This window comes from Centroberyx gerrardi, chromosome 3 (genome assembly GCF_048128805.1).
Source record: "Centroberyx gerrardi isolate f3 chromosome 3, fCenGer3.hap1.cur.20231027, whole genome shotgun sequence".
In the NCBI taxonomy this organism is placed as follows: domain Eukaryota; kingdom Metazoa; phylum Chordata; class Actinopteri; order Beryciformes; family Berycidae; genus Centroberyx; species Centroberyx gerrardi.
This window is the reverse complement of record NC_135999.1, coordinates 19,191,931-19,204,923: the sequence shown is the minus strand read 5'-3', so window position 1 is coordinate 19,204,923 and position 12,993 is coordinate 19,191,931. Positions and strand designations below refer to the sequence as shown.

The window sequence follows — 12,993 nt, the reverse complement described above, 5'->3', positions numbered from 1 at the left end:
CACCGTACAGGAACAGTATGTTGATGAAGGATGGATGAAGTCAAGAAAGGACATTAGGCTACTTCCCAGCTGCCATAGAATTTTACGTCATTGGTTTAGCAGGCAGAAGTTCTTCATCAATGTCAATGTATTTTAATTTGTTGGGGTTTGTTTTGCCTTTATTTGACAGTAGAGAGAGAGAGAGACAGGAATGACTAGGGGAGAGAGATAGGGGTGTGTGGGTGTGGGGTTGGGGTGACATGTGACAAAGGTCCCAGGCCAGACTTGAACCCGGGATGTCACAGTTCCTGCACATGGTGGGCGCCTCAGCCAGCTGAGCCGCCCACCAGGATACCCCAACTTCAATCTTTTAAGACTGTGGTATGTGGACTGGGCATTTTTTGCTATAACATATCCCAATATATCCAGCCAGCTCCCCCCTCTGCCCCGCCCCAGTGAGGTGACACCATACCCCTTTAACTTGACCCCCTTTTGCCCTCCTAGAAATATAGGCAGCCACACCCAGCCAGCCAGGCCTCATTGGCATCTCCAGCCAAATCCTCATGAAGCCATACACACCCACTATTGCTGACCTCTCGCATAACTGCATGTCTGAGCAGACACACACACACATATAGCACACAATCTCTGACTTTGGGCTTTGACCGTCCCTCACTCATCAGTCTGTAATACCCCAGCCAGCCACCCTCCGCCCCACCATCCCTCCACCCTCGGGGGGTAAAGGAGGAGAGTGCATCCCCTCTGGTTGGAGCTCTTCTCTTTTGTCAGCAGCTATATCTTCTCCCATCACAGGAACAAACAGTACAGACTTCTCCCCTTCTCTTCTGCTTGTCTGATGTCTTGATTGAGATCCCTCTCTCACTCTCTCTCTCTCTCTCTCTCTCTCTCTCTTGCTTCTTACTTTCTCTCCCCCTCTCTCTCTTTCTCTCTTGCTTCTTACTTTCCTTCCCTCTGTCTCATTCTCTCTGTTGCTTCTTACTTTCTCACCCTCTCTCTCTTGCTTCTTACTTTCTCTCCCTCTGTCTCTCTCTCTCCCTCTTGCTTCTTACTTTCTCTCCCTTTCTCTCTCTTGCTTCTTACTTTCTCTCCCCCTCTCTCTTTCTCTCTCTCTTGCGTTGTACTTTCTCTCCCTCTTACTTTCTCTCCCTCTGTCTCTCTAGGTCTGCAGATTTTCACTTACCCCATTTACTCCAGCCTTCCCATTCTCTCCCATGTTATACCGCTCACATCCTACCTCTGCTCCTTGCTTCCTCCTTCCATCCCTCCCTTCTCTTGTGCTTGCTTCCTCCCTCCATCCCTCACAGCTCTCCTCCTTTGTCAGCTCAGTGAATCTCATCTCTCCAGTGGTCTCTAATCCAGGATCAAAATATTCCCCTATCACATCTGTGGATATTAAGGATGTATTGTAATAAGTCTCTGCGAAGCCTCTGTGTCACAACCTATAGCAGAGCAACAGCCTTGGGGCTCAGTAGCCAATCCAGGACCAGTTGGCTGCTCTTGTTCCCAAATCTTGTATTCTGCCTAAAACCACAGAGAATGTCATTGTTTGTTTGTGTCTTAGAGATTTGCTATTTTAAATATTATGCTCATTTTTGTAAGTTAATATGTAAATACAAGTAAAAAGCATGTACATTTGAGGAGGATTTTGAAGGGAGTTCATGTATACAGTTTGAGATTTTTGCAGCGATAAATAAATTGGTGTAGTTGCTGAAGTAACATTTTTTTTCTATTGTGTGTGTGTGTGTTACTTCTGAAAGCAGTTAGATCCTCTCAGATAAATCCTGCACAATTAGTTCCACTGACAGTCCCTCTAGAGGCAGCGCTCACTCCACTTGTTCTCTTATCCTGCCCAAATATTGAATCTGTCCCAGGTCCAAAGGAGGATTTAACATCAGTGGAATATGACAGAGCCCAGAGAAACCTGCCAGTGAAAGTGTCAGGCCGGTGGTGCCACAGAGCAATCTGTAGCTCCATTAAGGCCTGAACTCACTGCTCCTGCGCGGTTCCCCATTTAGCAGCTGTTCCATGTTTGGCCCTCATTTTACTTCTCACGCCCTGGGGGACTCTGTCTTACACATAGCTATGCTCACACACACACACACACACACACACACACACACACAGCCCTCCAGTGTAGGAGCTCGTCTGACAGAGATGAGCTGGGACAGGTGTCCATCATAACCGTCAGGGGGGAAGTCAGGGGACAGAAGACTGCTGGCTTGCTGTCATGACGAATCTCTCATGGCGCATGTTGGTGATGTCAGCTTCCCCCAGTGGCGCTTCAGTCTTCGCTCTTGTTTTGTAAAATGTTGTGTGGAAGGCTTTATCTTTTGGTACCTAATGGGTTTGAATCCATGCCTGCCCCCCTCTTTGGTATAGGTGGCTACGGTATGTTAGCTTTGGGAGCGCTCACAAGTTTCACTCAAATTATTGGATTTTGGCCCTGGGGTTTGTGAGCTTGAAATTATGACAATTATGTCAGGAAATCTACAACTATCATGTATGCAGTATCAAGTATGCTGTAATAGAAACAGTTGTCTGTAGCTTAGCATGATGGTTGTTCTCATTTATGGAGTTTATATTGTCTACCTTCATGAATTTAAATGTCAGTATTAATGCTGGGCATTTGTTATAATTACTGATTCCAAAACCAAATATTTCGTTTGAGATCATTATTTAAACAAGTAAGTAAAAGTAAGATAAGCTTTTTTTGTCTGACACTGAGGAACTGATTTCGCTTTTTTTTTCAGTGGACACACAGCCCCCTTCACATGCTTTTCCACAAGAAGGTCAAAGTACACTGACAGCCAGCCTAGCAACCCTTAAGCAGCAAGCTGTTTAGTGCCTACTTAAAGGCCACTAGTGTTGGCGGACACCAATAAACCAACAAACCGGTACGCATCCAGCAAATATCCTCCTGTTCGGTCTGGGAAATGAATGAACCTGTGACCTTCTGGCCAACTTGGCACCTAAAAGTCTAGGTGTTCTCTGATTAATTTGGTTAATTTCAGGACAAAGGACTCTCTCTCACTCTCTCTCTCTCTCTCTCTCTCCTTCTCTCTCTCTCTCTCTCTCTCTCTCTCTCTCTCTCTCTCTCTCTCTCACACACACACACACACACACACAAACAATTTGTGGCCGCATCATGATTTTGTTTGCCTCCTGGCAGACCTTCCCTATCTCATCTCTCATTTGTGGCTGAAGATCATAGCTGAGTCCATCATTATTCCAAGTGCTTCTCCAAAGGTTTGGCTCAGTCTGCACAGAAATCAGCTGAATAACCATGAGTCCTTCACAACTCCCCCCCTTCAGTTCACCCATGTTTTTGGACAACACTTTGTGGGATAGTTTGTAGCATGGCCAACTCTCAAACCACATGGCTGGAGTTTTACAGCATTTCTGTACTCTAATACTTAGAAGTCACTCTCTGCTTACTGCCTGTTCAAAGAAAGAGAAGATTACACAACGTACTGTACAGCCTCTCTCCTTTACATGTTCTATTGTGTTTTTTAATCCGATTTGCGCATGTGGTTTCTATGTATGGGGAAGATCCTTTGGTAGTCTTTGGTTTAACACAATACTGGAAGCTGACATTTCACACAGCGCCTTAAGTTCCCTTTCACTTCTTTGGTATTCTGTCTTTCTCACTCATTCTCGTCTCAGACTGTAGGAGGGAGACAGATGAACACTTGGGAAAGATTTTCTGTCTGTCTGTGACATTAAATATGCACATCTTCTCGCTCAACAAAGCTACTTCTCTCTCTCTCTCCTTCTGTCTATCCCTATCTCTTGCACTTTCTGTCAAACACACACACAACACACACACAAACACATACACCTCTGGGCCCTAATCACTGCAAGCAACAAATTGTTGCGAACGCTTCACCTAGATCCGCTTTTGCTGTCTGTCGAAAAAAAAAAAACTGATTCATGCACTTGGGTATTTTTAATAAATCTCTTGGGGTTTTGTCAAAAAAAGAAAGACCGAATGAGTGTTGTCACGCCTCACCACACATGCGGAGTCTGAGTGATAGATAGCACAGAGGCAGTCAGTGGTAAATTGACTTTTTGTGTGTGTGTGTGTGTGTGTGTGTGTGTGTGTGCATCTGTTTGAGTGAGGGAGAGAGAGAGAATGAGAGGCAGAGTTGCAGAGATACAATGCTGAAATTTTCCGTTACTTTAAGATTAGGTTTGGAAAACAACAGTTTTGTGTGTCGATGGCTAATTATCCCACACACACCAGAGGGGACGCTGTGCAGTTTCCCCCCACACAGCACCCCAACTGTTATTATGCCCTTTGTGACATCAGATGGGAATGAATCATCATATTGTTCCCCAGATTCCTCATTTCATGTTTTCTTCTGAGAAAGAAATGGGTGAGACAATTTGGCATCCTTCACTTTAGACCACTTTTTCCAATGATATTTGTCAAATAAAAAGACAAGAGGAGGTAAAACAAGTGACGGGACTATTTCGAATGATGGTGGACACCTATAGAGACATAACTGGTGTTATTTTGTCACTGTGCCCAGCTGACTGAAGAAGAGTGGCCTAACAGCTGGTGCTCTGGGAACACAACCCCAGGCTATGCATTCTGCTTTATATATAGACAGCGGCATACACAAGCCCTCCGTCGGCATTCCTGCCCAACAGCGCTGGGAGGAAATAAATGGAATGTGGTCTCTCAAAGGAGACATACAGCACCTCTTGTGGAGTGTAATTTTAGCATGGCATGGCATGGCATGGCATGGGAAACGAGGGGAGGCAGAGACAGACAGATACATGGGAGGGTCAATCCCATTCAAATGTGAACAGGGCAGATTTCAGTTTCAAACTGACAGGCAGTGGGCCGAGTTCACGGCTAATTTTGAGAATACGCATTAGTGAACCACCAAGGGATAGGAAGCCAAACCCTATTTAAATTCGATGGCTCATTAGTGTACACACAGCATCCTTTTCTTCTTTATTTCAGATTCTGCCAAATCTAATGGGAGAAGCAAAAACACCGGCCTTACAGTCTGCTATTTGAATAACAATCCTTCATTCAAATTCAGGTCCCTCAACGGCCCCAAGCCACTTTTGGTCCCTACAAATGTTTTAGTGATTTCATGTTCACACATCTCTGCATTCACATTGAAAATTATCAATATCGACCGTGCATTCTGGCAGAGGGTTTTTCTGTCTCCTTGTGAAAAGGTGATGCGTTCGCTCTAATTTAAATAGTCACAAAGAGAGGCAACGAGTTTCTAACATACTGCAAAAACTGCTCCTATATAAATAATGGCTGCATCCTTACATAGACTTTTACAAGGACATGTTGACATTGATCAAAGGGTTTCAGAGAAGTATCAGGATGTATCCAAGACTCTTATACATCCCTTTTATACAGACACTGTGGCATAATACATAATGATGGCAGAGTGTAATATGGGAATCTCCACGTTGCATCCATTAAAGATTAACTCATGATTTACACAAGGGTAGTTTTAGCAGTGAGACCTACCTGGACAGGTCTGGGTCCCTGGGAATTTTTCTGTGCAATGTGACCCACATAACTCTGAAAGGAGTCATCAGTTATGGCATTACAAGTTTGACCAGCAGCTCCGGTGGCAGGAATGTTCACCTCATCTGTGTGAGTCCCTGATAACTCTGGGAAGACAGAAATGCCTACCTATCTATCTATCTATCTATCTATCTATCTATCCAAATGGACTCTCTGACAGACATCTTCAATACAAGAGCACTTGATAAAATCAAAAGAATTATAGCAGACCCCACCCACCCCCTGAACAAGGAACTTGTCTACCTGCCCCAAGGCCCAGGCCAGGGACCAATCACAAGAAGCAACAGGGCAAAACAGCCATTTGTACCTACAGCTATTTCTATGTTTAATGCTCAGTTAGTTGATTATCAGGCACATAGATACGCATATTACAATTACATTATAAATTAATTAAAAAAAATTTTTTGATGACTGTTCTTATGACTATTTTTACTGCGTCTTGTCATATCTCATTTTGTTTTGTGTTTCTATGTTTCTATTGTCTCACTGCATTGAATTTCCCAGTGTGGGATAACAAAGTTTATCTATCTATCTATCTACCTATCTGTCTGTCTGTCTGTCTGTCTGTCTGTCTGTCTATATCTATCTATCTATCTATCTATCTATCTATCTATCTATCTATCGAAATACTGAGGCCTGCATGGAGCAGAGGCAGAAGACAGACCTAATGTATATACAAGCATTATCTGCTATTTCAATGTAAGATAATCACTCTGCTGCCACGTAAGGCCCCGTGTCTCTCTTGTGAATGAGTCAGGCCAACCATGGTCTGAATAGATGTTGTCATTGCTTGCTTTACCCAAAATAAACACAACCTACTTAAATTCACCGTTTATGTACTTGACCTACATTTTGCCCAGAAGCTCCCCTTCACCGCCTTTATAAAGGAGACTGATGCAATTGGGCGTGGCGAACTGCAAAACCCCGCCCAAACACTATAATCTCATTTGTCATTGGTCATGAGCACAGGCAGTCTCTGTTGTGATTGGCCAAGCCCTCTGTCGATCAGTTGTTGAGCGCGTGGGGGGTTGAAGGAGGAAGCCACGTTGACACAAAGTGGTGTTTTTCTATCATTGTAACGCCGGTGAATAGCGGCAACGTCGTTATATCCAAGGGACCCGAGTTGGAACATCTAGCAGAAAGTAACTATCCCCGTCTTATATGAAGTTATCGTATTTCTCATTCATTTGTAGCAGTGAAATGTAGCTAACAGAGTAGCTAGCCGGATAGACGGTCAGCAGCTAGCTAGCAAATTACGGTCATCATCAATTAAAGCGCTTATGCTAGTTCTGGCTATCTTAATGGTTAGCTAGGTAACGTTGGAAAATGTTAAAATCACTAGCTAGCAAGAATATTCATATTTTGCTAATCTTTGTCTTGTTCTCATCAGAAACACCGTTATTTGCTTGTCCATCAGTGTGGCCTATTGAAAGGCATGAATGTCTGCTGTAACACTAACAGCCCTATTTGGCTGTGACTTCCAGGGCAGAGCAGCCACATCATCTGACAGGATGAGCGTTGGATTCATCGGAGCGGGCCAGCTGGCTCACGCGCTGGTGAAGGGTTTCACGGCTGCAGGTGCGTCAAATAACTTTATTGTGCAACCTGACCTCGTTTGCCTGTATGACTCAACATTTACTGATGTCAAATCATACAGTTAGAACAGTGTCTCCTATACTGGTTTGAGTCCATCAGTTAATGTTGGGGGTGGAGGGATAAGAATCCAGCACCCCTAACACACACACACACACACACACACACACAAACATCTCATCGATTTCCCATTCCTTGTCTCACTTCCCCTCCTCTCACCTGCCTCTCCAGGTGTGATTGCTACCCAGAGGATTACAGCCAGCTCTCCAGACACAGACCTGCCCACTGTGGCAGGGTTGAGGGTGAGAAGACAAGTTTTTGCATGAAGCACAGCTTGTTTGCGCTGTGGTGTCTGAGAATGTGCAGATGTGGGAAAAGAGCGTGAGCGTAGGCTTGTCCATGAGGTTGTCCATATAATCTGTGCATGCTGCTTTAATAACAGATGTGCATCTCTGTTTTTTTCCCCTCCATCATTTTTTTCCCTCACTCCTTCGCACTCACCTCATACTTTCTCTACCATCCATTACTTTTCTTGCCCCTCTCTCCTTTACATCCCCTCTCTCATCACCGTATTCCCTTTCTCCCGGCATCTGTAGAAAATGGGGGTGAACCTGACTACCAGTAACAAGGAGGCGGTCAATAAGAGCGATGTGCTGTTCCTGGCCGTGAAGCCCCACATCATCCCCTTCGTTCTGGATGAGATTGGACCAGACATCGAGGACCGCCATCTCATCGTGTCCTGCGCTGCGGGAGTCACCATCAGCTCCATAGAGAAGGTCAGCCTCCCTCACTGTCTCTCTTGCTTCTGTCTCTTGACCTGTTTTCCCCAGTCATTCATCTAACCCTGACCCTATTTGTTTTCTCTCTCCCTCTCGAAGTTAAATTAAGTTGTTTTGGCATGCATCCAAGAAAACTGTGATACATCCTGTCTCCTCTCACAAACCTCTCCTTCATTCCTATTCTTCTTCATCTCCTATTCTACTCCATTTCTGCTGTAATTTAACAGAAGCTGCTTCAGTACCGTCAAGCTCCTAAGGTGATGAGGTGCATGACGAATACTCCAGTGGTGGTGAGAGAGGGAGCAACGGTTTACGCAACAGGAACACATGCAGAGGTAAAGAATGAAGGATGGAGGGATGTCAAGGGACTGAAAAATGCATTAATAGAAAGCGTGGGATGTAGTTATATCAGGATTTCAGTTTTTTGGACACACAACTCCTATTAGTCTCTAATGGAAGATCACATTTTTTTTCTGGGGGTTTTTCTGCTTATATATAATTCAGAGTAGTAAGTCAAGTAACAGAAAGATACACAGTAAGGTAGGAATGGACCTTGTCTAATTTCCTGAGTTTTTGAACTTCTTTATCAACATGTCATCTTCCCTCCGCCAGGTGGAGGATGGCAAGTTGCTGGAGCAGCTGATGGCCAGTGTGGGTTTCTGTACCGAGGTGGAGGAGGACCTCATCGACGCCGTCACCGGGCTGAGTGGCAGTGGACCCGCCTACGTGAGTGACTGACAGTTGTGTGTTTCTCAGAAGGTGGAATATGGGAGATGTGACAGACGAGCCAGGAATCAGACTAAGGAGGTAGAGGAGTTACAGTTACTGGTTACAGTTTTGGCCATGAAATATTAAACAGTGGCAGTAAAGGTTACACAAGAGACTGTATTGCAAATTTTTTTGTCACTGAATGGTTTCCTTTTAAGAAAAAAAAAAGACAAATGCCCTGTGTAGAAGATAGGTGTGGAATGATGAGAGAATTAAGAAAAACTGTACTGCTTCTGCTTCTTGCAGAGCTTTAGACAAATATTTTTTTTCAATCTTGACCTGAAATTGTATACAAACATTTATGACTGACTCTGAGGAGGCGGTGAGGTCGCTCTGTACTCAGTGGATGTCAGTATCTAAGTGCCAACTTACTGTGCTCAAAGCTGTAGTGTGTAGGTTGAAGGGTAAGTAATAAGTAAGGTAGAAGGGTCAGAAAACGAGGCAACCAGTAATCTGTAGACTTTTATTGCGTTTCAAACACTCCTTTCAGTGCTAAATCTAGGTGTTTATTATACATCTGTTAGTACACATCTCATCCAATTATCTATAACCACCCTCAGTGTGCTGACTGTACATTTGGTGATGGCATTGTTGCCCTAAAGTAAAAACTGTGTGTGTTACAGGCGTTCACAGCGCTGGATGCCCTAGCAGACGGAGGAGTGAAGATGGGCCTGCCCAGGAGACTGGCTGTCAGACTTGGAGCTCAGGCCCTATTGGTCAGTTGTCATTAATTGTGTGTGCGTGTATGTGTGGCATTTGTGTCTGTTTTGCTGCACTGGTTCTTAAGGTTTTAAAGCTTCTTGATTCACTAGTCTGTGCTTTTGGAAGCAGAAAATGCAGTAGGATTTGAGTTGCCGTAGGATCACATTCATTCCCTCCAGAGTTTGAGTTAGCTGGTAATTGCTGGCTTTTATTCAGTAAAAATGATGGAAGTCCAGAAAATTAAAAGCCTCCAGGGCGTACTGGCTTGCCAAAAAAAAAAAAAAAAATTAAATTTTTATCCTGTAGTTGCTTTCTGCAGGCTTTATGCAGGTGTTTGAAATTCTGGCAAAAGGCTGGAGGTTCGATTTGGTGTTTTCAGAGTTGGGGAAATATACTGGAGTAATAATGTGTTAGAAATTGCTTAATTTTTCATGTAGCCACAGTTGTAATCACAATTTGGCAATTTGTTGAAATCGATTACTGGAAATAATTTCGGCGCTGCTTCAGTCAGTTCCTACTGCTCAGTACTTTGTGTGCGAGTCCTCATTTTTATGTGTAATGCAGTGAGTTTTGCCTCTCTAGTCTGGAGGAAAGTTTTCAGATCTTGTTATTTGTTGGAGGCAGTAAATTCCCCTGGTCTCAGTGTCTCCTCTGGTTTTCATTTGTGTTTGTGGAAAACGCTCTCCAAAGGCACTACACTTGCATAGTTATGTTAGCCTGTTGTAAACTACCATGCTACCTGGAAAATCGGGTACAGATTTTGTTTTCACTAGATTAGACCAAATGTATTGCCTGATAAGTGTTTCTGATGCTGTCATCTCTGTATCATAAGCTTTTAAAACTGCATCCACATTAATTCCCCAGAATTCACAAAAGGGATTAATGCAAAATGGGTCATGTCAAATAAAATAGCATTTTGTGAAACTGAGAACGTTTTACTGTAGCCGTTAAAAGCCGCTGCATGAAATTACAAATTCCCTCTAGTTTAACTGATAATGAAAGGAAACATATTAACCTAACTAATAAATAGTCTAAAAATAGAAACACCTGCAACAAAGACATGATTGTAACTAATTATGGAATAATGCGCAACAGCAGCTCATAACACTTAACTGTACAACTCCTATTCGACATCTGTCCTACTTTGATAAGAACTGCATGGTGCAGTTCCCAGAAATCCTTTCCATGTCACGTCAACCTCAGCTTTCTGGTCACTATTATTTGTCAACCCAGCTAATGTGTCAACCTACCAGATTTTATATTCTGTCTGGAGGAACATTTTAATTTTGTGTATTTGTTTTCTGCCCCGTTGCATCAGTATTTTACCTCCCCTTTTTTTGTTTTCCACTGACAGAATTTACTCTTCTACATTACAATGCATCTATGCACCATTCCCATTATAATGACTAGAGGATGAACATGAATCAGAATGGTTATAAAACAAAGAAATTCATGAGTCATACACCAAATCGCAGAAAAGCATTTCTGTTGCTTAGAATGGACCAGGTTCGTAGAGAATTTAAGCCCCATGGATGAAGTAATGCAGCCTTCTTGGGTGGTGTTAGTCTCGTTGGGGGCATTTGTAAATCTGACCCTAACCCTTGATACCCCCATTTAACCAAAAAAAAAAGCGAGAGAGGGAGAGCACTCCATGGCTCTGCTGGATCAGAGTAAAAAAAAATATCTCTTTCATCTAAATGTCCATCTCCTTCTTTTCATTTTAACCAATTCCCCTCTCTTGTTCTCTCCACATTTTCTCTGCAGGGAGCAGCCAAGATGCTGCTTGACTCGGAGCAGCACCCCGGCCAGCTGAAGGACAATGTGTGCTCACCAGGGGGCGCCACCATCCACGCCCTGCACTTTCTCGAGAGCGGCGGCTTCCGCAGCCTCCTGATCAATGCCGTGGAGGCTTCGTGTATCAGGACACGGTGAGACGAGCACAAATAAAGGAAATGCACCCATGCTTCTCACATGATCTTGGACAGTTAAAGCTTCCTCTAACACAAACAACAAAAGGGTTAGACAAGGGCTACTCAAATCTATACTCAACCATCTAAGAACACGCATACACACACACACATCCTCTATAGTTTTATATCTGACACTAGACCTTCTCTTCTCCTTACAGGGAGCTGCAGTTTCTGGCGGACCAAGAGCGCATCTCTCCAGCAGCCATTAAGAAAACCACGCTGGACAAGGTGCTGCAGCAGCCCGGCGTCACCGTCAGCGGAGTGGGTAATGGCAACGGCAAATCAGGACTAAGCCTCTTCAACACGCGCAGCCCCGGGGTCAAGAAGAAGAACTGAGAGTACACCGAGAGGCAGGCACACACACACACATAAACACGTTTGCATTACAGAACTGAGTGTATAAACACGTATACACGCTTGGATATACATAAATGTTACATGGCTGTGCAGCCGTACAATTTGGAAAGTGTAGTATGGACTGTGGTCTGAAATTGCATCCAAATGCCTCCATGCCAAATTACTCATTTGTACATAAGTGAAAAGCAGACGGCGGACCTAGGAGCATCGCCACCACAACACACACTCAAGCACAGGTGTATTCTGGGTGCAATGCACAGACTTATCACCTTATGTTGTGATGCGGGATTGCTGGCTACACATATACACACATTCAGACACACACTGAAGAGCAAAAGTGCATTTACAATCTGTTGTCTGTCTGCTTGGTCTCCAGACTATCTAGGGTTGTTAAATGGTAATGACCCAGTGGGCCATCACTGGATGCTGAGATACACCAGGCAGCAGATGGCAGCTGTGATACTATCATGGTGTTAAATGTACGTCTTAATTTCCCGTTTTTTTTTCTTTTCTTTTTTTTTTAAACGATGAAGCCTCATCATGCAAGTAACATCCTTTTGTTTTTTTTGTTGTTGTTGCAGTTAGCCCTCATGGTAAATTATTTTCTTTGTTTGGCCAACAGTGCTACACTGTTTAAGACTGAATAGGGAATGAACAACAAATTTTGATACTTTTTTTTGTTTTTGTTTTTTTTGGCTTTGATTTTATATATAAATAATATGGTCTCTATGGATACTTGTCATCTTTTCTGCAATGTTGTGCTTTGACGTTGTGACCCAGGAAATATTTCTCACATGTCATTGCAGGCTTTGTTACACCTCTGATGTCAGCGTTTTCCTCAGGTCCCTCTCTTCACTTTCTGTTTGTCTGGTTTTGTCAGTCTGGAGAGCATTGTGGGTCTAAAAGCCCAAATCAAAACCGTTATCATGAACTTTCTGATGTTTCTTTTACAATGAAGGCACTTGTAATGTTTTCTCTTAAATGGGGAATGTGATGCTATTACCTGTAAGTGCTAATAGAAAACTTTATTCATATTCACTATGAAACACTTGTTGAAGAATTGATTCATATAGATGATGATGTAAACAAAAATACATCAGCTAAAGGTTCAGTCCGTCCTAATTGTTTATTTTGTATTTAGTTCATATATATATTTCTAAGCCCATAATGTTACATGTTATGTACTGCTCTGTTTGGCAGATCTACTACTGAGTTGGTCTGCCAGTCGAAAAGAAGTCAATATTAAAGGTGCAGAATCAAA

The 12,993-nt window shown here is 43.3% G+C and overlaps 1 protein-coding gene across 1 annotated transcript; it reads left to right on the top strand.

Moving 5' to 3' along the window:
* The first annotated feature begins 6,582 nt into the window (after positions 1-6,582).
* Positions 6,583-12,993, top strand: pycr1b (pyrroline-5-carboxylate reductase 1b). Its single transcript, XM_071915305.2, has 9 exons — positions 6,583-6,705; positions 7,048-7,141; positions 7,388-7,458; positions 7,753-7,932; positions 8,163-8,270; positions 8,548-8,661; positions 9,327-9,419; positions 11,170-11,333; positions 11,534-12,993. The coding sequence occupies exons 2-9, from the start codon at positions 7,075-7,077 to the stop codon at positions 11,709-11,711; spliced, it is 975 nt and encodes a 324-aa protein (XP_071771406.1). The 5' UTR covers positions 6,583-6,705; positions 7,048-7,074; the 3' UTR covers positions 11,712-12,993.